Genomic DNA, 22,055 nt, shown 5'->3' with positions numbered 1-22,055 from the left:
GAGAGAACAGAAAACAGTTGGGAGAAATCTCAAGGCAGAGTGTGTGTGGGAGTCCTGCCCCCCCCCCCCGCCCCCGCTGCTCCATGCCCCGAGGTGGTGTGGACAGAGCAGAAGAAGCCCCAGGCGCTATGGACAGCTCCATTAGTCCAGATTCCACGTGGGGAGCAACAAGGTTCTGTGGACTGCTGCATATTCTCGCCAGGGGCCAAGGGGCAAAAATGAGGATGTCTGCCTTTACATAGAACGGTGGGAGGGGCAGCATGGGTCAGACACCGGGTGGTACTCCAGGTGGTTGGCAACACCTGGCAGAAACAAGAAGTATCACTGCCCAGGTGAGGAGCCACCCAAGTGTAGCACCCTGTGTCCACTTCCTCTCTTGCCAAAACCCTCCAGCTCACCACCAGCCTCATCTACTAAGGCCAGGGCACAAGTGAGACTTAATATCAATTGGGACAATGTGAATGATGTTGAGTCTTCTGACCTAAGAACAAAACACACCTCTCCATTTCTTCAGATCTTTCATTTCTCTCCGTAATGTTTTGTTTGTAGGTCTTGTACCTCTTCTGCCTGATTTATCCCTAATCATTTAATGTTTTTGATGCTATTGTAAGTAGTAGTATTATTTAAATTTTTATTTCAGATTCTTCATCTTTAGGATATAGAAACATGACTGAATTTTATATTTTGGCCTTGTATGCTGCAACCTTATCAAACTCACTTCTGAGTAGCTTTTTTTTTTTTTTGTAGGTTCTTTAGAATTTTCTACATATGTGATCACACCATATAAAAACAAAGGCAGTTTTACTTCATCCTTTCAAATTTTGATGCCTTTCATTTCTTTTTTCTTTTTTTGCCCTACTGCATTGGATAGAACCTCTAGTACAGTGCTAAATAGAATCTGCAGGAGTGGACGTGCTTGCCTTGTTCTTGGTCTTAGGGGAAAACATTCAGTCTATCACCATGAATAATGATGTTAGTGACATATTTTTTTTGTAGATACCCTTTATCAGGCTTGAGGAAATTCTCTTCTACTCCTAGTTTGCAGAAAGTTGGCGGTTTTGTTTTTTGTTTTAAATAATCAAAAATGGGATCCCTGGGTGGCGCAGCGGTTTGGCGCCTGCCTTTGGCCCGGGGCGTGATCCTGGAGACCCGGGATCGAATCCCACGTCGGGCTCCCAGTGCATGGAGCCTGCTTCTCCCTCTGCCTGTGTCTCTGCCTCTCTCTCTCTCTCTGTGACTATCATGAATAAATAAATAAAATCTTTAAAAATAAATAAATAAATAATCAAAAATGGATGTTGGATTTTTATCAAATGATCTTTCTGCATCTAATGGGTGATCATGAGGTTTTTTTTGTTTTTTTGTTTTGTTTTGTTTTTTTTCCTTAGTTATGGCAAATCTTGTTGATTTTTCCTGGGATAAATTTCACTTGGTCATGATGTAGGAGGAGGATGGAGGATGAAAGCCTGTGCCCATCTTGTTGAGTTTGAGGAATGTGTTCAAGGCACAGATAAGGGTGTTGGGTGGGGGGGATGATTGGAGATTTACAGCCTAGAGTAGAGACTCTGGGGTTATAATCTGGGCTCCTCTACTCTGTTTCCTCTCTGTCTTAACCCCAGGGACTTTACTCATTAGGGAATCTCCATATACTTCTGCCAAAACAAGAACTTCCCCTTGGGTCATAATAGCCTAGTCCTCAGGGCAAAGGAGAGGAGCTGTTGTTTCCATTCTCCAACCCAGCCAGGGCCCAGCATCGCCATGTAACTCCCTTTCCACAAACTTTTGCTGGCCTTGAAGGCTGTTTTGCTGCCTTACTGTTGCTACAGGGTAGGCACTGAGCCAAGGAGGGCTAGACTGGCAGAGGAGGAGGACCCAGAAGCTCTGCTCAGCCCACCCTCTGCTGGAGATGCCTGGTTCTGCTACCCCACCCGCACCCCATATATGGTGCCCTCACCAGCTCTTGCTATTTTCTGCTGTCCAACAATTTCACTTGTGGGTCTCATTTCAGTGACATCTCCACTGTCTGGTGAGGCTGATAGATCCGGCTATTAATTCTGCTTTGCCTAAAATAGGGGCCAATATCCATATTTCAGGAATTGGGTCTACAACAGAACTTAACTGTAGTACTAGATGCATAAAGATAATGGAGCAATATCTTTCAGGTGCTGAAGAGAAAGGAATCTGAACTTGAATTCTATACTTGGCCAAATTATGGGTCACACTTCTGAAGCCTCCCACAAGGGAAATGCTTAGCCCCTAATGCCTTGTATGTCAATGCTATCGTTTCAATCTTTGGTAGTGTCTGACTTCACATTAAGAAACCAAACCAAAAAGTAATTCAAAACCACTGATTACATAAAACAAATCAAAATTCGATACTTTGAGAAGTTAAAATGGAGGGAGAGATTATTAGTTCTTTTGTAATTAAATTACTGTTTCTTTGTGAAGCTGTCAAATAGAGGAGTATTGGTTTTAAACTAAACACCACCCCAAGCCCTTTCTGTTAATAGGCTTCTGTGTCTGCTTCCAGGATTTTCATGCACATTTAAATGTGTATATACATGCCCATGGCATGTATGTGTGTCTGTGTGTTTTACATGAATTGTATCATGTGGTATATGTTTTGTAACCAGCTCTTTTCTTTTAGCAACATATCTTTCTATATGGCTACATATAAACCTCCCTCATTAGTTTTTTTTTAAAAGGTTTTATTTATTTATTCATTCATGAGAGAGAGACAGAGAGGGGGGGGGGGGTGCAGAGACACAGGCAGAGGGAGAAGCAGGCTCCATGGAGGGAGCCCCACGCGGGACTCAATCCCGGGTCTTCAGGATCAGACCTGGGCTGAAGGCGGCGCTAAACCGCTGGGCTGCTGGGGCTGCACCTCCCTCATTAGTTTTAAAGGCTGCATAAAACACCATCATGTGCACCTACCACAGTGTGGCAAATTTTTTTTTTTGGCTTGTTTCTAGTCTTTTGGTTGTGGCAAAGGAGGCTGAAATGAACACTCCTGGGCAGGCATCTTTGTGCTTTCCTAAGAATGCATGCCAACGACACATTTCTTCTTGGCAGTAGAATTGCTGAGTCAGAGCAAATGTACATTTTGGATTTTGACTGACATTGCCAAATTACCATCCCATGGCATGGGGCCAACCTGCACTTATTTTTTCCCACGTTGACTGGTGCTGGCTTTATCAGCCTTTTAAAATTTTAACTAATCCGATTGGTAAAGATGCTGTTGAATTCTTTAGTTTGATGCTTCATAGTTTTAGTGTTTTTTTGTAGAATTTTGTCTCATGGACACCTATTCCCCACCCCCACCCCCACCACCAATAACTACAGGTATAAAGGGGGGTTAATTGAAAAACCATTAAACACTTGTATACTCATATAATTTGACTTGTCTTTACCTTTGCAATACTACCCTAAACAAATTTGGGAACTATTTGAAACAAACAAAAGCTTGAATTTTTATTTTATTTAATTTTCAAAAATATTTTATTTATTTATGAGAGACCCAGAGAAAGAGGCAGAGACATAGGCAGAGGGAGAAGCAGACTCCCTGCAGTAAGCCTGATGTGGCACTCGATCCCAGGACTCTGGGATCGTGACCTGAGCCAAAAGACACTCAACTACTGAGCCACCTGAGCTCCCCTAATTTTTTTTTAAACCTTGTTCATTAGAGAGTGCAACATTTCTAGAATGGTGGGTTAAGAATGTCCAGTGTTTATCAGACCTATGAATCTGCCTTCTAAGTATGCTTCCAAAAGGAGCATACTAAAATTTGTTATCATAAGGAAAGAGAATACTTAGATATTACAAGTTCTGTGGAGAAAATTAATGACAAAATTTACACACTTACTTCAAAAAGGAAGTACTCAGGAACAAGCCTAACAAGGAGGTAAAACAGTAACACTTCAATGAAGAATATAAATATAAAAGTAGACTTAAGTAAAATGATATACTGTTTTATTCAAGGATGTAAACTCTCAGAGTAATTTGTGAATTGCTTTGCATCCCCACTACCCAGAACAGTGCTGGCACATAAGTGCTCAGTAAATACATGTTGAACAAATGAATGTACATGAATAGGAGACAAATATATACTTTTTAGATTTTATTTATTTATTTATTTATTATTTATTTATTTATTTATTTATTTATTTATTTATTTTAATGAGAGAGAGTGTGTGTGAGCACAGAGGGAGAGTCAGAGAATCTCAAGCAGACTCTATGTTTAGTGTGGAGCCCTACACAGGGCTAGATCTCCTGACCCCAAGATCATGACCTGAGCCAAAATCAAGAGTCTGATACTTAACCAACTGAGCCACCTAGGTGCTCCAGGATGACAATACCTTAAAGATGTCAATTGTTGTCAGATTTGTGTATAAATTAAATATAATAACAATAAAAATCTCAATAGCATTTCACATGGAACTAGACAGTCAAAAATTCATAAGAAAGAGTAAATACATTAGAATGTTAACAGTTCTTTTTTTTTTTTTTAAGATTATTTATTTCTTTGAGAGAGACAGAGATAGGGACAGCACAAGCAGGAAGGAGAGGGGGAAGCATGCCCCCTGCAGAGCAGGAAACCCAATGCAGGACTATCCCAGAACCCTGGGATCCTGACCTGAGCCGAAAGCAGCTTCTTAACCGACTGACCTACCCAGGTGCCCCAGAATGTTGTAGATTCTTTCAAAAAAGAATGAGGAAGGAAATTTATCTTAATGAAAATCAAAACATGTCAAAAAGTTATGGTAATTGCAATGAAAGGCACTGACACAGGAATCAATAGTAGATCAGTAGAATAGAGTACTCTAGAAAAGACACACATTTATGGTAACTGAGTAAAGGTAGTATCTTACTTCAGTGAAGAAACAACAGATTATTCAACCAAAGGCATTGGGACAATTGGTTATCCATTTGGAAATGAATGAAAGTAGCTCACTATTGCACTGTACACTTACGCTATTCACACACACAAAAATCCAGATGCTTTCGTGATTTAAATGTGAAAAATCAAAATACCCAGGAATGGCACTGCTGGGGATTTACCCCAAAGATACAGATGCAGTGAAACGCTGGGACACCTGCACCCCAATGTTTATAGCAGCAATGTCCACAATAGCCAAACTGTGGAAAGAGCCTCGGTGTCCATCGAAAGATGAATGGATAAAGAAGATGTGGTCTATGTATACAATGGGATATTACTCAGCCATTAGAAATGACAAATACCCACCATTTGCTTCGATGTGGATGGAACTGGAGGGTATTATGCTGAGTGAAGTAAGTCAGTTGGAGAAGGACAAACATTATATGGTCTCATTCATTTGGGGAATATAAAAAATAGTGAAAGGGAATAAAGGGGAAAGGAGAGAAAATGAGTGGGAAATATCAGTGAGGATGACAGAATATGAGAGACTCCTAACTCTGGGAAACGAACAAGGGGTGGTGGAAGGGGAGGTGGGTGGGGGTTGGGGTGACTGGGTGAACGGGCACTGAAGAGGGCACTTGACGGGATAAGCACTGGGTTATGCTGTATGTTGGCAAATCGAACTCCAATAAAAAATATATACAAAAAAAGAAAAATCAAAATATAAGAATATACAGAATATGTTTATGATCTTGAAAAAGGGAGATCATTTTAAACAAGTCTGAAAAGGAAAATCCATAAAGGAAAAGACTGATAAATTTGGCCACCTCAAAATTAAGACCCTCTATCAGGGTGCCTGAGTGGCTCAGTGGGTTGTCTGGCTCTTGATTTTAGCTCAGACCATGATCTCAGGGTTGTTAGATGGAGCCCTGTGTTGGGCTCCTCATTGGGCGTGGAGCCTGCTTAAGACTCTTCCTTTCCTTCTCTCCCTCCCTCCCTCCTCACTCGCTCCCTCTCTAAAAAAAATAATAAAAAAAACTAAGACCCTGTAAAAAACATAAGTGAAAAAAGACAGACTGGAAAAATATTAACAAAATGCATAACAGCTAACAGATTAATTTCACTTCAGAATATATGGTAAATTTTACAAATCAATAAAAAGGATGACAATCCGATAGAAAAATGGACACTAAGCATAGGAAATTTACGGAAGAACTAATACAAATAAAAATATGCTGGCTATTAATTAAAGAAATAAAAATTGAGGGATCCCTGGGTGGCGCAGCGGTTTAGCGCCTGCCTTTGGCCCAGGGCGCGATCCTGGAGACCCGGGATCGAATCCCGCGTCGGGCTCCTGGTGCATGGAGCCTGCTTCTCCCTCTGCCTATGTCTTTGCCTCTCTCTCTCTCTCTCTCTCTCTCTCTCTCTGTGTGTGTGTGTGACTATCATAAATAAATAAAAATTAAAAAAAAAAAGAAATAAAAATTGAATTGATGTGATTCCAATCTTTGCCCTTGAGAATTTTGAGAAGTCTGGAGGACAGTTTGGTAATATCTATTTATTAGAAATTCTAAATGCACAAAACCTGTGGCTTTATTCTCAGCCTTTACGCCCTGGAGAATAGTGTGTGTGTGCGTGTGTACAAAGGCCTCTTGCTACACTGTTTTTAATAGTGAAAAAATGTAAATGTCAGCTTCCAGCCAGAGCAGAATGGTCACAGAATGGAGGTATAGCTCAACTAAAGAATATACGTAAAAGTTAAAAAAAAAAAAAAGTGAGACTGTTTTCTAAGTAGTACACATAGGTCTGCAAGGCGTAGTTGAGCGAGAAAAGCATATTGCGCAGCAAAATGTATAATGTGGTATCATTTATGGAAAAATGAAGGAGAATGTTTCCTACAGATCCATACCATGAATGAATGTAAAGTAAAAGGTCGGGAAGGACAAACACAAAAATGACCGCGGTGTGTACGTCTGAGGAGTGGAAGAACGAGACTGGAATGAGGCATCGCGCAATAACCCTCATCTACAGGGAGCGTCCGCAGGATTTGTGAGATTTTTATTTTATTTAAAATATGTCCGAGTATTACCTGTACAATTCAAAACTAATTCTTTACCATGCAAAGAGCAAGAAAAGGTCTCTGGGCCGAGGGCAATTGCTGCACCTGAGGACTCATGGCCCCCCGCCCCCCACACCGCCTCCGCAGCTCCCGAAGCCTCTTTCCCTCCAACCACGCACACACAGGAAATCTGGCAGCAATCCCAACTGAACCGTTTCCTAAATAGTATTAAGAAAGAACAAGCTGTTTTGCAAGCAGTAGCAGAGAGCCCGTTATCCCACAGGCAGTTGGACTTCACCCTAGGGGTGGGGATGTTTGGGGAAGGTAAGTGGGGAGAAGGCAGGGCAGCAGGTTGTGGGGGCGGGATGCTCCCTCAAAGACTGTAGTCTGGAGACGTAGCAGTTGCCGCAGTGCCCCCTAGAGAACACCCCCAGCACGGTGACCAGGGGGACCTGGCGGAGGCAAGGCTTGTCTGCAATATTTCCTCCAGCAGATATGTTCTCCCTCTGGCTGCCCTGCATGTGAGAAGCCCTCTGAGCCTCAGATACACCCGGGCCACACCAACAAGGCCTACCCAGGGGACCCCACATGGGCGGCCTTGCAGTAATGCCTGTTGTCATTATTAGTTGACTGGTCACATGGTAAAGTCCCGGAGCATCTCAAGCCTCTGCACTGAAATGCAAGCCCACAGCCCCAGCCCTGAGCCAAAGGCAGGTGGTTTGGGGACTGTTGAGGATTCTTGAAAATTTTCCCACCTCCACATTGGTAGTGAGTAAAGGGCATTTGGACATCATTCTTTGAAAAGGTTTTATCTTAAAAAAAAAAAAAAAAAAAAAAAGGCAGCCCGGGTGGTTCAGTGGTTTAGCGCCACCTTCCGCCCAGGACGCGATCCTGAGACCCGGGATCTAGTCCCACGTGGGGCTCCCTGCGTGGAGCCTGCTTCTCCCTCTGCCTATGTCTCTGCCTCTCTCTCTCTCTCTCTCTCTCTCTCTCTCTCCTCTCTGTGTTTCTCATGAATAAATAAATAAAATCTTGAAAAGGCTTTAGCTTTTTATTTATTTAGTAAATTTTATTTATTTATCCATGAGATACACATAGAGAGAGACAGAGACACAGGCAGAGGAGCCCAATGCAGGACTTGATCCCAGGACCCCAGGAGCTAAGGTAGACGCTCAACCACTGAGCCACCCAGGCTCCCAGATTTAGCTTTTTAAACATTCATTGCCTCATCGTCACCTGTGAGAAAGCAAGGCCGACCTGTCAACCCCTGCCTCTGAATCACAGCCCAGCTTTCAGCCTCTTGACCTGCCACCCCACTGTGCAGTGCCACCTCACTGACAGAGGCCACCCTCTACTCTGCTGAGGGAATGTTCTAAAATGTACCTCTGTACCCTTCACAGCCTTCATGGCTCCTTGCAGCCTTCAGGACAAGAACTTCTCAATAAATCAGCAAGAGTGTTAGGTTCCAGGCCCTGTCTCCCTGACCAACCTCGCCCTGCTTAATCCTTGCCCCCAAGTTAGAACTGTCTAAATGGAGCCCACTTGTGTCAAGGCTGTTGCCATGTCATTTTCTGGGCCCAGAATACTCCTCCTCCCTGTGTCAACTTCTAAACATTCTTAAAAATTGTCTCAAGCACCAACTCCTCAAGAAAGCCTTCCTAGGTACCAGTTGGTCCAAGTGCTGTTCTTTGATGCTTCCAAAGAACCCTACTCAAGGCTCTTACGGCCCATTAATTTGCCTTTCTGTCTTCTCCTATGCATTGCTTGAGGACGAGGCCTGCTGGTCGCTTGCAGGGGATGCCCAGTGACTAGCACAGTGCAAGAGCCATGTGCAAGGGCTCAGTAAATACTTGTTGAATAAATGCCCGAAAGAAAGGTCATAAATAGGAGGCAGAGGCCACTGGGGAATGAGTGCTGGTGTGGGAGGCAGATAAACCATAAGAGACTCTGAACTCTAGGAAACAGACCAAGGTGTGCTGGAGGGGAGGTGGGGTAAGGGGATGGGGTAACTGGGTGGTGGGCATTGGGGAGGGCACATGATGTGATGAGCACTGGATGTTAGATGCAACTGATGAATCACTAAATTCTATCCCTGAAACTAATACACTATATGTTAACTGAATTTTTTAAAAAACTGAGTTTAAATAAAGAATTTTTTTTAAGTATGCTGGTGTGGAAGTCAGGAGACCTAACAGATTATTCTGAACTCTGCCACACTGTAGTCTTTGGCACAGACACTTCCTTCCCTGGCTCTTTCTCATCTGTGCTGCAAGGGGCTTGTATTAAATGTCTCCTCCTGAGCTTTGACAATCCCCCTAAAAGAGTAGAAGGATGGTAATTGTCAGGGTTGATGAGGGCAATGGGGAAAAGGTGCTCTCATGCATGGCTAACGGGAGGGTGAGATACAATCGTCATAGGCCATTTGACAATTTTTTTTAAAGCCTTAAAAATGTTGATACCTGGGAGTGCCTGGGTGGCTCAGTCAGTTAGATGTCTGCCTTTGGCTTGGGTAGTAACCCCGGGGCCCTGGGATGGAGCCCTGCATAAGGATCCCTGCTTGGCGGGGAACCTGCTTCTCCCTCTGCCTCTGCCTGCCACTCTCCCTGCTTGTGCTCTCTCTCTCTTTCTGTCAAATAAATAAAAATCTTTAAAAAAATGATACTTAAATATGCAGCAATTTTACTTCCAGGACTTCTTGCCTAAGGAAATAAATGAAGATGTGACAGATTTAACCCCACAGACATTGATCCTAGCACTGCTTATAACACTGAAAATAGGAAATACCCAAGTATCTAACAAGAGGGGATTAGTGGTTAAATCCTAGTGCTTCGTGCAAAATATTATGCAGATATAGATATGAACTAAGTATATATTTGTTGACAGAGACATTCAGGCTAAACTGTTAAGTACTAAAACTAGGTTGTAAAGCAATATTTAAAGGATGTTTTTAATCACCATTTAAAATACATAGTATATCTACATTGTTATTATTGCATCAAATTATTAAATGGGGTTATAATATGAGTAGTGGGGTCATGAGAAATTATTTTCTTCCTGCTTCTTATTTGTATGAGAAATGACAAGCCTGGAAAGGAAAAAATTTACCTGTATCCTCACTTAATCATGAGAAATTTTGGTTTATTTTTATTTTTTCTTGTGTTCTCTAACTTTTCATTATAGAAATAAATTACTTGTAGGATTAAACAAGTATTTTCTTTTTTAAAAAATTATCTATTTATTTGAGAGAGAGAGAGAGAGCACAAGTGGGGCAGGGTATCAGAGGCAGAGGGAGAAGCAGTCTCCCCACTGAGCAAGGAGCCTGATGTGGACTCCATCCCTGGACCCTGAGATCATGACCTGAGCTGAAGGCAGACACTAAACCAACTGATCCACCCAGGTGCCTCTAAAAAAATATTTTCAAAGGTACAAAATTCTGGAAGCTGATTCACCAGGAGCCACTTGTCCACGTTCACACAGAGCAAGTCACTGACAGAGCAAGGCTGAAATAATGGCCTCCTCTCTCATGGGCTCCACTTGGCTCCATTTCCTGCAGATGACAGGATCTGCGGGCATACCCAGAAGGTGTTCTGGATGTGTTGTTGTTCCTTGTTCTTCATCCAAGATGTGGTCTGAGCATAGAAGACAAGAGTGAGGGCAGGACGGTGGTTGGAATGGGAAACATGGCTAGACCAAACCTCATGGGAGCCTGACAAGGACCAGGGAGGTGGACAAGCATCGTCATTAGTCATGGGGTACTGGTCCTGCCCAAGAATGGCAGCTGCTTTGCCAGCATTCTTTAGGGGCGACACCTCCCCCTCTTGCATCTCAGACCAATCCTAAAGGTTAACCCCAGTCCTCCTAACTGCACCGATTTTGTCCCGGAGAGGCTGTGGGCTGTGTCACCTAACTGACCACTAACCACATCCAGCTCTGCTCTTTCCTGGTTTCTGAAATTCAGGAACGGATGGCAGGAGTGCTGAAGACAGTCTGCTACCCAAAGCTGAGAAGGGAGGAGGAAAGGGAGAGAGGAAGTTACCTTGGTCCCGAGCCTGTAGCCCCCAGGCTTTCCTATGAAACCCAACGGTCTCCAGCCAGATTTCCTGTGCCTTTAGCCTTTGCCAAGAATAGAGGGCTGCTAGGGGCCAGCATACTGTTGGTGGTGGGGGACAGCCTCCTGAGGCTGATGGATTATTACTCCAGATGTTCCCTACAGCTTCCCTCCTCCTCTGGGGTCACTCCATGTCCCATACTTCCTTAGGCTGTTGGTTCCTGACTTTTGTCCCTTTCGAAGGATCTCCAGATACTCAGTTTAACCAGAATTTTGGAGGGGGGTTATTTTGTCTATACCTCCTGGGGATAGCAGTGGTCTAAGCACATAATGGCAGCTAAGAAGCTCTGGGGTGGGATGCTAAGTTCAAAGGCTGGGCACAGCTCTAGTTTCTCCTCTTCTGTCCCTCTCTCCCATATGAGGGACTACCTTTTGGGCACCCCAACCCCAGTGGGGGAGGAGAGAGCATTTAGTATGGGAGGGGCTAGTTCCATCTGCCCCACCCCTCCCCACGCCCAGAGGACATAAAGGCCTAGAGTTGGCTGAGCCCCGTGGCCAATACCAGGTGAACTTCCAGGTAAGGCCCTGGAGGGCTCAGGGACTAAAGTAAAAGAGAGGTGCCTTGACTCCTCCTCTGAGGAGGTAGGTAGGACCCATTGAGGCTGGACTGGAGTATGAAGGTGGGATTGAGGGGCCAGGAGAGAGGGATGGGGGGGCTCTCTGCTCCCAAATGCACTGTGCGCTCAGGACTTACTGGGCTTCGGGTCTTGTTGCAGAGATGCTGCTGTTGCTGGCCCTCGCAGGGCTCCTGGCCATTCTGGCTGTGCCCCAGCACTCTGAGAGTGCCAATCCAGGTAACAGTGCAGAAAGAAGGGAAAAGGTGGTGTATTGGGGTGGTTCTGAGTCCCAAGGATCCCTTTCTTCAGCATAGACTGCCCTGGGCTCTGGGACCCATTCCTGACCTTGTGACCCCTGTTCTGGGCAGCTGTCCTGGAGGTGGAAACCACAGTGGTAATGACCTGCATGGAAGAAGCCAAGCGACTAGTGGACACAGCCTACAAGGAGCGGCGGGAGAGGTGGGGGCCCCACAGCTTTCAGAGATCCAACTCACAGGGGGCCTTGAGGGTGGGGAAGGAGCCCTCTGTCTGTCAGTCTTTGCGTCTCTGGGTTTGAGAGCATCTTCAAAACCATCCCTCCCCCCGGCCTTGCCTCTGTCTGGACACCCAGGTCCATACTCTGCTTATAAAGAGAAACCTTCTCCTGTCTGTGGGTCTCTGTCCGGCGCTCACCTGGGGCTGGGGCTGGGGCTGGGGCTCTGCGGAGTGTCTCTGGCCTCACTCCTCCCTTCTCCAAGCAGCATCAAGCAGCGGCTTCACAGTGGTCTGGCCAGCCCCATGGAACTCCTGTCCTACTTCAAGCAGCCGGTAGCAGCCACCAGGACAGCTGTGAGGGCTGCTGACTATCTGCACGTGGCCCTGAGCCTGCTGGAGGGGAAGCTGCGGCCTCTGTGGCCGCGGCCCTTCAATGTCACTGGTACAGTCGCCCCTACAACCCCAGTATCCTGCTCCTCTAGTGACCTTGGTCATGTCCCAGTGAGCCTCCCCCCCTTTCCAGGGAGTCTTGGGTGCACGGGAGTCTGCTCTCCGTGTTCTCAGCCTGGGCCCCCAACCAACGCTCCCCAGCTTAGGATAGGAAATGGGGAGACTCGGCAACCACACAAGTCCCTCCTTCCTCGGCCCCAGATGTGCTGACCCCCGCCCAGCTGAATCTGCTGTCCAAGTCGAGCGGCTGCGCCTACCAGGACGTGGGGCTGAAGTGCCCGGAAAACGACAAGTACCGCAGCATCACCGGGCACTGCAACAACAGGTGCGGCTGGCCGCGGGCGGCCCTCGGCGGGCGGGCGACTGGGCGCGGGGTCTGCGGGGTCCCCCACAGCCCGCGGCGCCGCCGGGTGTCAGCGCCCGGTCCCCGCTCTGCAGACGCAGCCCCACGCTGGGAGCCTCCAACCGCGCCTTTGCGCGCTGGCTGCCGGCGGAGTACGAGGACGGCTTCTCGCTGCCCTACGGCTGGACGCCCGGGGTGAAGCGCAGCGGCTTCCCGGTGCCCCTGGTGAGCGCCGGCGGGGGGCGGGGGGCGGGGGCGGGGCGGGCGGGGCGGGGGCCCGGGGGCGCGCGGGGCCGCCCCTGACGCCCGGTGTTCCGCAGGCGCGCGCCGTCTCCAACGCCATCGTGCGCTTCCCCACGGAGCAGCTGACCCCGGACCAGGAGCGCTCGCTCCTGTTCATGCAGTGGGGCCAGCTGCTCGACCACGACCTCGACCTGAGCCCGGAGCCGGCCGCCCGCGTCTCCTTCGTCACGAGTGTCAACTGCGAGATCAGCTGCGAGCAGCAGCCGCCCTGCTTCCCGCTCAAGGTGCTCCCTTCTTCCCGCTGCCTGCCCGGTGGGGACCGGGGGCAGCCTTCCTGGAAGCGGCCACCTCCCTCGGTGCCCAGAGTTCCTTCCCCAGCTCCTAGGAAAGGCTGGCCCTGCCCACCCCGCGTCCTCGCCTCCCTCCGACCCCGGCGAGTGGGTGCAGCTGCCCAGTCTCCGTCCTCCGCCCAGAGGGCCGCCTCCCCGCCCCTGCCCCGGCGCGCGCTGCCTGGGGCTCAGAGCCTGGGCTGTCGGGTGCGGGAGGGCTGGAGGGGACTGGCTGGTTGGGGCACATACCCAGTAGGGAGAGGATGAGAGAAAGGAAACAGAATGGCGGGGGGGGGGGGGGGAGGAGAGGAGAGGAGAGGAGAGGAGAGGAGAGGAGAGGAGACGAGAGGGGAGGGGAGGGGAGGGGAGGGGAGGGGAGGGGAGGGGAGGGGAGGGGAGAAGAGAGGAGAAGAGGCAGGAGCCAGAATGAAAGACAGGAAAGGAACCGGAAGAGGCGGCCAACTGAGAGTTAGAGACCACATCCAAAGAACAGAAGAGGGAAGGGCAGACGGGAGGGAGAGAAAGGCAGTTTAGGCTAGGACTAGCCCGCCCTCCTCCAGGGGGCCTCACATCCTGCTTTCTGGAGTTCTGGCATTCTGCTGGTGCAAATTCAGGCAGTGATCCTCTGTAGCCTTGAGAGGCCTCCCTGCAGGCGAAGGGGGCCAGAAGTCCTGAAGAACCCTCCTTTTGGTGTCTGGGTCGCCCCCTCTGGGCCTGGGTTCTAGGCTGCTTTGGAGGTGGGATCAGGCCTTGGGGTGGGGGGTGGACAGGAGAAAAGTTATTCCTGCCCACTGCCCCTGCCCTTGGTGAATCGGCCCCATCTATGTGTCACAGATCCCACCAAATGACCCCCGCATCAAGAACCAACGTGACTGCATCCCCTTCTTCCGCTCCTCCCCAGCCTGCACAGACAACAACATCACCATCCGCAACCAAATCAATGCGCTCACCTCCTTCGTGGACGCCAGCATGGTGTACGGCAGCGAGGACCCTCTGGCCACTAGGCTTCGAAACCTGACCAACCAGCTGGGGCTGCTGGCTGTCAACACCCGCTTCAGCGACAATGGCCGGGCCCTGCTGCCCTTTGACAACCTGCATGACGACCCCTGCCTCCTCACCAACCGCTCTGCAGGCATCCCCTGCTTCCTGGCAGGTCAGCCCTATGGGGGAACCTGGGGTGGTGTGGGGTGCTCCGTGCTGGAGCAACAGGGGGCCTGTTTGTGAGCAGCCTGTGAGTTTGCATTTAGAGAGACTGTCCTCACCAACTTTCTGATATTAATCCAGTTGCCTTGGTGACAAGTTGGATGCAGGCAGAAAGCAAACAAACCAAAAACAACAACAACAACAACAACAAAACCCCCAAAACAAACAAAAACCCAATATCCAAACCCAAACCAAAATAAACAGAAAACAAAAACCCAAACCTAAGAAGGAGACTCAGGGATGGCTGAGGAGTCTCTGTCCATCTGTCCATCTCTTTCTCCAACTCTCCTTTTCCCTCTGGACTCTGGCAGAGAGTTGAGTCCCCAGGGATGGGTAATGAAAGGGACAGAGAGCAACATGGCATCCTCACTCTGTAGAACTACATCATCTGGTATGGTAGCCACTAGCCACACATGACTATTTTCATTTAAGTTTAAGTTGATTAAAATTAAATTTAAAATTCAGTTCCTCTGCTGCACTAGCCACATTTTAAGAGTTCAATAGCCTCATAGGCTAGTGGTTCCCTTATAGAGCAGCACAGATGCAGAACATTTTCAACAATTCAGAAAGTTCTATGGGACAGTGCTGCTCCAGAATACCACCTCCTGCCATCTTGATTCCCTGTAATAAGAAAGAGTGGGGTTTTAAATTTAAACACCTGGCAGTCCTGGGGATATGGTGGGGCAGTAATGGTGCCAGTGCCCCAAAATTTTCTGATGTTTTTTCTTCTTTATTTAAAAGATTTTATTTTATTTTTTAAAGATTTATTTATTTTAGAGACAACATGAGCAAGGGGAGGGGCAGAGGGAGAGAGAGAAGCAGACTCCCCACTGAGCGTGGAGCCCCATGCAGGGCTTGATCTCAGGACCCTGAGATCATGACCTGAGCTGAAATCAGGAGTTGGACACTTGACTGACTGAGCCACCAGGTGCCCCAGGGGTTTATTTTTAAGTAATCTATACACCCAACATGGGGCTCAAACTTACAACCCCCAAATCAAGCGTCACATACCCCACTAACTGAGCCAGCCAGGGACCCCTCCAATATTCTTTAATGTAAATCCAGTAGTAGTCCTGAGGCCCTTCTATTCACCTCTGGCCTCCCAACGTCTCCTCCTGATGGCTCCTGGTAGTGTCTACCCTGGTTGGGCCCTGGGGAGGAGAATCCAGGTCAGCTCTAGTCCCTGCCAGAGCCTGTGCTTTTCTGGGCTAGTGAGGGAAGAGCACCGCTTCTCAGACAGTTATGGCTGCCCCTATCATGGCATCAAGCTGCATGTCCTGGGCCTGGAACATCATGATCTCTGGCAGCTCATGGAATAGTAAACCTGCTCTCAAAGAATTTCTTTCCCACCAGCATCTGGAGCTGACAAAGACTGGACCCAGTGTCCTGTTAAAAGGGCCTGGTCCTAACTCTCTGGCCCTTCCAGAGAAGGGTTGGGGAGGACTAGGGAGCAGATATCTCACCTGGTTTTTTTGAACAGTCTCAGATGTAGACTATAAGCTTCCTGTGCCCTAGGCCCCTTTCCCCCCTACTCTCTGGATCCTGAGCAGGCTGCAAATTAGCATGTAGTAAGGATGGGGATGGCAACTCTGATCAGATGGTAATGGATTTCTAGAGTCCTGTGTTGAGAAGGATTCTGAGTTTGCATCCAATTTTAGCAGGAGAGAGTGCTGTCTGTATCATTAGCTGTCTGATATGATCATGGAAGTAGGGAGTGTCAACCTGCATGCTATTTTTTTTTTTTTTTTGCCTTCTCTGAATCAAGAGAATAAGTCAACCAGGCAGTGTTCATGGATCACCTACTTTGTAACAGGCACTGTGTTAAACTCCATGTACCTATGTGTGAGTTGGGTGGAGGGTCAGGTACTAAAAGGCACAAGCCCTTTAGTGGTCCTCATCCTCAAGGAGCTCCCAGTCTCAGGTACTGGAATATGGCAAGTCATGTGTTGGATCTGATGCCTACTGAATGAGCAACTTCAACCAGCAGTGCCCCTAAATGGAGGAAGAATTTATTTGTTTATTCATGGCAAACCAAGGCATCAAGAGAAGATGTCCTAGAGGAGGTGTAAACTGAGCATGGTGTGGGAAGATGGATGGAGAGGAAGTCTGGGTTTCAGACCTTGGCTGGGGAGGGAGTCTTGGTAGAGCCAGTCCTTTCTGATGGGATCTTAGGACTGACAGTAGCTTTTGCTTTCCCAAGGGGATACCCGCTCAAGTGAGATGCCTGAGCTCGCCTCCATGCACACGCTCTTTCTGCGGGAGCACAACCGGCTGGCCACAGAGCTCAGGCGCCTGAACCCCCGCTGGGATGGAGAGAGGCTCTACCAGGAAGCCCGCAAGATTGTGGGGGCCATGGTCCAGGTAGGTAGGCAGTCCTGAGCATTGGTGATGCCGGAGATCGTGCAGGCTTGGGATCCTAACTTGGCTCCACCATACCCTAGCTATGTCGCCTGGGGCAAATGAACCCCATGAGCCTCCACATGCACATCCATGACATGGTAAAAATTAAATGATATATGTGAAAACACCTGGCAGATACTAAGTGCCTGACAAAGGTTACCTGCCTTCCATCCCCTCCTTCCTAGACTGGTTCTCCTTTCTCCTTTCCTATCAGCAGTTTCAGGAGGGTTAAGGGGGTGGATCCAAAGTGCTTGGTGCATAGTAGCTGGTCAGTAAATGCCTTTCCTTTCCTCACCTCCTCGAGGCACCTGGCCCACTCACCTCTTCTGTTGGCTCTATCATAGCTCACCCAATCTCCTCTCTCCCAACATCTTCCTCTTCTCTTTCTCCTTCCTTCTCCTTCTCCGTCTTCTTCCTTTTAAGATTTTATTTGTTTATTCATGAGACAGACAGACAGAGAGGCAGAGACACAGGCAGAGCAGGCTCCCTGCAGGGAGCCCAAAGTGGGACTTGATCCCAGGACCCCGGGATCATGACCTGAGCCGAAAGCAGACACTCAACCACTGAGCCACCCAGGCACCCCCTCTCTCCCAACTTCTGATGCTTCAGCACCCCCATCCTCTCCCCAAGACACACACACACACACACACACACACACACACACACACACCTTTTTCATGCTCTTAGACTCCAGAGGGGGAGAGAGTTGCAGGTCCTGAGGGTAAGTTTTGGCTTTGCACTAGGTACTTAAGTGAGATTCATTTAAGCCTCAAGAACATTCCAGACTCTAGAATCCTTATCTTTTCTTTTCCCTTGGAAAGCATCCAGAGTGGCCCTTTCCCTTTTTTATCTCCCCTCCTCCACAAACACATCCTGAACCCCACCATGAGCAAGTACTTGCTGGGCACCGAGTAATTTCAAGAGGAAGGAGATACAACCCTTGCCCTCAGTAGCTTATAAATTAGGAGAAAAAAGACCAGTAACTCGAGGGCAAAGGAGCTATTGATTAACAAAGCCCTTTGTTATTTCATCTTTTAAAGACAGACGGTGGCATAATTATCCTTAATTTACATTTGAGTGACAGGGCTCACAGAGGTTAATAACTGGCCCAAGGTCACACAGCAGGCAAGCGGTAGAGGTCTATTTATGCCACTTGGTGCCACTCTGTTAGACTGAGATCCAGTGCTGTGGGAGGTAACTCCCTGGCCGTAGGCAGTGGAGGGACACCCCCAAGCGGGCAGAGACTCTGCACAGAGGGTGAGTAGAAAGGCCCCTCTGAGCACGACTTTTCTCTAGATCATCACTTATCGGGACTACCTGCCCCTGGTGCTGGGACCACTGGCCATGAGGAAGTACCTGCCGAGGTACCGCTCCTACAATGACTCGGTAGACCCTCGCATCTCCAACGTCTTTACCAATGCCTTCCGCTATGGCCACACCCTCATCCAACCTTTCATGTTCCGCCTGGATAACCGGTACCAGCCCATGGGGCCCAACCCCCGCGTTCCACTCAGCAGGGTCTTCTTCGCTACCTGGAGGGTAGTGCTGGAAGGTGAGCTGGACCTAGGCCAGGAGACAGTGGGCTGGCAGCGGAGGATGTAGTGGGGGTGGCCTTGGCAACAGGGAGCGAGCGCAGGAGAAATCCTCTTCCTTCCATCTTTGGGATCCTACCTGATTTTCCAGCCTCAGTTCACTGCTTCTCTATGTAATAATAAAGGGTGAGTGGAGATGGCTCTTAGGGAGCTGCCTCCTTCCTGTGTGTCATGACTCTCAGTGACCCAGGAGCCCAGGGGCTGGGTGCACCCCAGCTTGCAAGTCTGAATGGCATTATCCCCCAAGACTTCGATTCTCCCAGTGAAGACCTGCCCACTGGGGCCACCTTGGCACCAGGAATTGCATGTGCCCAGCCCTTTCTGCAATCCTCTGTCTGCATCTGTTTTTTCCCCGAACTCCAGTCCGAGCCCTGATACTGAGCCAGAGCCTTCCCCACGTCTTGCTCCTCTCATCCCAGGTGGCATTGACCCCATCCTGCGGGGCCTCATGGCCACCCCTGCCAAGCTGAATCGCCAGAACCAGATTGTGGTGGACGAGATCCGGGAGCGGCTGTTTGAGCAGGTCATGAGGATTGGGCTGGACCTGCCTGCCCTGAACATGCAGCGCAGCCGGGACCACGGCCTCCCAGGTGAGGGGCTGCAGGAGCCCCCTGCCCCATCCCACCTCCCACTCTAGAGCCCTGCCCTCTGCAGTGCCCCCACCTGCCCAAGTGGGCTGGAAACCTGTCTCCCTCACATTTCATTTTCCTTCGTTTTACATGCACTTTGAGGGAAAGAGATTATTATCATTTCCATTTTACAGATGAGCAAACTGAGGCTTGAAGAGATTCAGAACCTGCCCAGGTTCTTCTCCAGCAAAGTCAGGGTTAGAGCTTGAATTTGAACCCAGATCAGCCTAACCCCAAAGTCTATGCCTACATTATGGGACAGCTGGTGTGGCTAAACCTTCCAACACACTTCACCCCTCATGGGTCTGTGAGCTTCAGAGGGGGAGCAATGAGATGTTCCTATTCTTGGATGCTGTAGGAGTTTTGGCAGTTGGGAGGGCAAAGGAAACAGAGAGGGTCTTGGCCCTTCATTTCAGGGTTCCCTGGTGGCTTACAGCCTGGGAGAAGCCCCTGTGTGTCCTCCTCTCTCTCCTGTCCCTCAGTATATGGTAGACAGCCATGGTGTGTTGGGGAGCTGGGCTTTCTGAGACCCACCCACAGCCACCGCCGCCTCTCCTTGGCAGGGTACAATGCCTGGAGGCGCTTCTGCGGCCTCCCTCAGCCCAGCACTGTGGGTGAGCTGGCCACGGTGCTCAGGAACCTGGACCTGGCACAGAAGCTGATGCAGCAGTATGGCACGCCCGACAACATTGACATCTGGATGGGTGGGGTGGCTGAGCCCCTGGAGCCCAGAGGCCGTGTGGGCCAGCTCCTCGCCTGCCTCATTGGGACCCAGTTCCGGAAGCTCCGAGATGGTGACCGGTGAGGGGTGGTGAGCCACTTAGGCCCACTGTGTGGTCACAGGCCTCTTCCCCCAACTTCTTGGGGCCCCTACTTCCTCCTGTGAAGTGAGGGGCAGCAAGGGATCTGTGATTTTCCAGTGTGTTCCTGGCCCTCGAGGTCATCCTTGACATGCTCTGAACCCGTGGGGGGTGCAGCCAGGAGGGACCTGGACCGCTGGTTGTGAAGGAGGGAAGACAGAGAAAATGCAACTTTACTCCTCTGATTTCAAGATGCCACCGTGCAGCAGTCGCTCACTGTTGAACAGTCCCCAAGGCGCTCTTAGTGTCATTTCAATGTGGCCCTGACATCTATCAGGCCTGGTTCTTATCTAGTTCATATTGTGTCCATGGGAAAGTTAGAGAAAAGTGTCCCTCTCTGGGTGGACACATTATAAACAGATTGATTCTCTGTGCCCCCATGGACACAGCCCCGGGCCCGGGCACAGGGCTCTGTGAGTGAGTGCGGGCCCAGCTCCCTGCGCAGCGTTGCCCGGGCCTTGGGGCCGCTGGGCTGACATAGGCAGAGCTGAGGCCAGCGGGCAGTGGCGTGAAAGCCCCTGGGCAGTCTGAGGGCCTGGAGCCCTCGCAGGCTGGGGAGTGGGTGTCTGGGGTGGTCCTTCTTACATCGAGGGTGTAGCTTGAGCCAGCAAACGCCCTTCTGCTGAGGACAGCATCAGTGCCACATCCTCGGGTATCCCCATGCAGGTTTTGGTGGGAGAACAGAGGTGTGTTCAGCAGCCAGCAGCAGCAGGCGCTGGCCAGGATCTCCCTGCCCCGAATCATCTGCGACAACACGGGCATCACCACTGTGTCCAAAAACAACATCTTCATGTCCAACATGTTCCCTCGGGACTTTGTCAACTGTAGCACACTCCCAGCATTGGACCTGACTTCCTGGAGGGACAGTAACTAGAGGCTGGGTAAGCGGGGGATGGGGTGGTGAGGTGAAGCATGGGCTGGCCACCTGGGGCCCCAAGGCTTTCCTTTTCTGAAGTGAGCCCATCCCTGTTCTGGCCAAGAAAATGAGTGACTAGACATCCATTCATTTGTGTGTGTGTGGTATGTGTGTGCGTGTGCAACGTATATAAATTGCATTTCCTATATGTGTGTTTTCTGTGAAAAGGGGTGGTGCTTTGGGCACTGTGTATACGCGTCGTTTATATGAGTATTACTTGCTGTTTATGTATGAAGCATACGGAAGATAGTAGAGCACACTGGTGGGGAGCACAAGCTCAGGAGTCAGGTTGCTGGGTTCAAATCCTGAGTCTGCAGCTCTCTAGCTGTGTGATCTCCAACAAATGACTCAAGCTCACTGAGAAGCCTGACTTTTCTTCTTTGCGAATAAAAGCTGTCATGGCTCCTTAGAGTCTCCATTTATACCCTGTCTGCCCTTGGGGAGCTCACACTTGACAGCATCCAGGTTAGTAGGGTTGAGCCAGTGACCCCTGGAGGAATGATCATTGGCAGTGAGACCGTGTATGGTGGTTGAATTGTGGGTTCAGGTGAGCAGGCCTGAGCCAGTGGCTCCCCTCTTCCTTCTTTTTTTTTTTTTTTAAAGATTTTATTTATTTATTAATGAGAGAGAGAGAGAGAGAGAGAGAGGAAGCAGAGACACAGGCAGGGGGAGAAGCAGGCTCCTGGCAGGGACATGGGACTTGATCCCGGGTCTCCAGGATCATGCCCTGGGCTGAAAGCAGGCGCTAAACCGCTGAACCACCCAGGGATCCCCACCCCCCTTCCTTCCTTATGATGTTTTCTTGCTTATTCACAGGAACCCACCTGGAGAGGAAGTGGGGCCTGTTGGCCCTTTTGTACTGTTTGTTTGTACCTGATGTCTATGATAATAAAGTTCCACTGATGGGGCTCTTCACTCTGTCTGTGTCTGCTCTGTGGCTGGAGCCTTAGCATGAGGCTTGCTCTGGGTTCTGAATTTGATTTTTTTTTTTTAAGATTTTATTTATTTATGAGAGA

General features: G+C 49.2%; 1 protein-coding gene across 3 annotated transcripts; it reads left to right on the top strand.

Moving 5' to 3' along the window:
• Positions 1–11,480: 11,480 nt before the first annotated feature.
• On the top strand, positions 11,481–21,954 carry MPO (myeloperoxidase). 3 transcript variants are annotated; one of them, XM_025440147.3, is made up of 14 exons: positions 11,481–11,560; positions 11,760–11,837; positions 11,969–12,059; positions 12,341–12,516; positions 12,726–12,849; positions 12,963–13,092; positions 13,188–13,394; positions 14,274–14,592; positions 16,843–17,003; positions 18,339–18,594; positions 19,054–19,224; positions 19,827–20,064; positions 20,790–21,004; positions 21,856–21,954. In XM_025440147.3, the coding sequence occupies exons 2-13, from the start codon at positions 11,762–11,764 to the stop codon at positions 20,995–20,997; spliced, it is 2,157 nt and encodes a 718-aa protein (XP_025295932.1). In that variant the 5' UTR covers positions 11,481–11,560; positions 11,760–11,761; the 3' UTR covers positions 20,998–21,004; positions 21,856–21,954. The 3 variants fall into 3 exon arrangements, with proteins under 3 accessions (XP_025295932.1, XP_048970085.1, XP_048970086.1); XM_049114128.1 differs by having other exon boundaries at positions 11,533–11,663; XM_049114129.1 differs by having other exon boundaries at positions 11,551–11,625.
• The last annotated feature ends 101 nt before the right edge of the window (positions 21,955–22,055 follow it).

This window comes from Canis lupus, chromosome 9 (assembly GCF_003254725.2).
Source record: "Canis lupus dingo isolate Sandy chromosome 9, ASM325472v2, whole genome shotgun sequence".
Lineage (NCBI taxonomy): Eukaryota > Metazoa > Chordata > Mammalia > Carnivora > Canidae > Canis > Canis lupus.
Note: the sequence above shows the minus strand (reverse complement) of the source record. Positions and strands in the feature narration are given on the sequence as shown.

Coding starts and splice junctions, on each gene's coding strand:
- MPO (XM_025440147.3), top strand. CDS start 11,762: ATGCTGCTGTTGCTGGCCCTCGCAGGGCTCCTGGCCATTCTGGCTGTG. Junction 13,395..14,273: donor CGCCCTGCTTCCCGCTCAAG/GTGCTCCCTTCT, acceptor TATGTGTCACAG/ATCCCACCAAATGACCCCCG. Junction 18,595..19,053: donor CTGGAGGGTAGTGCTGGAAG/GTGAGCTGGACC, acceptor CTCTCATCCCAG/GTGGCATTGACCCCATCCTG.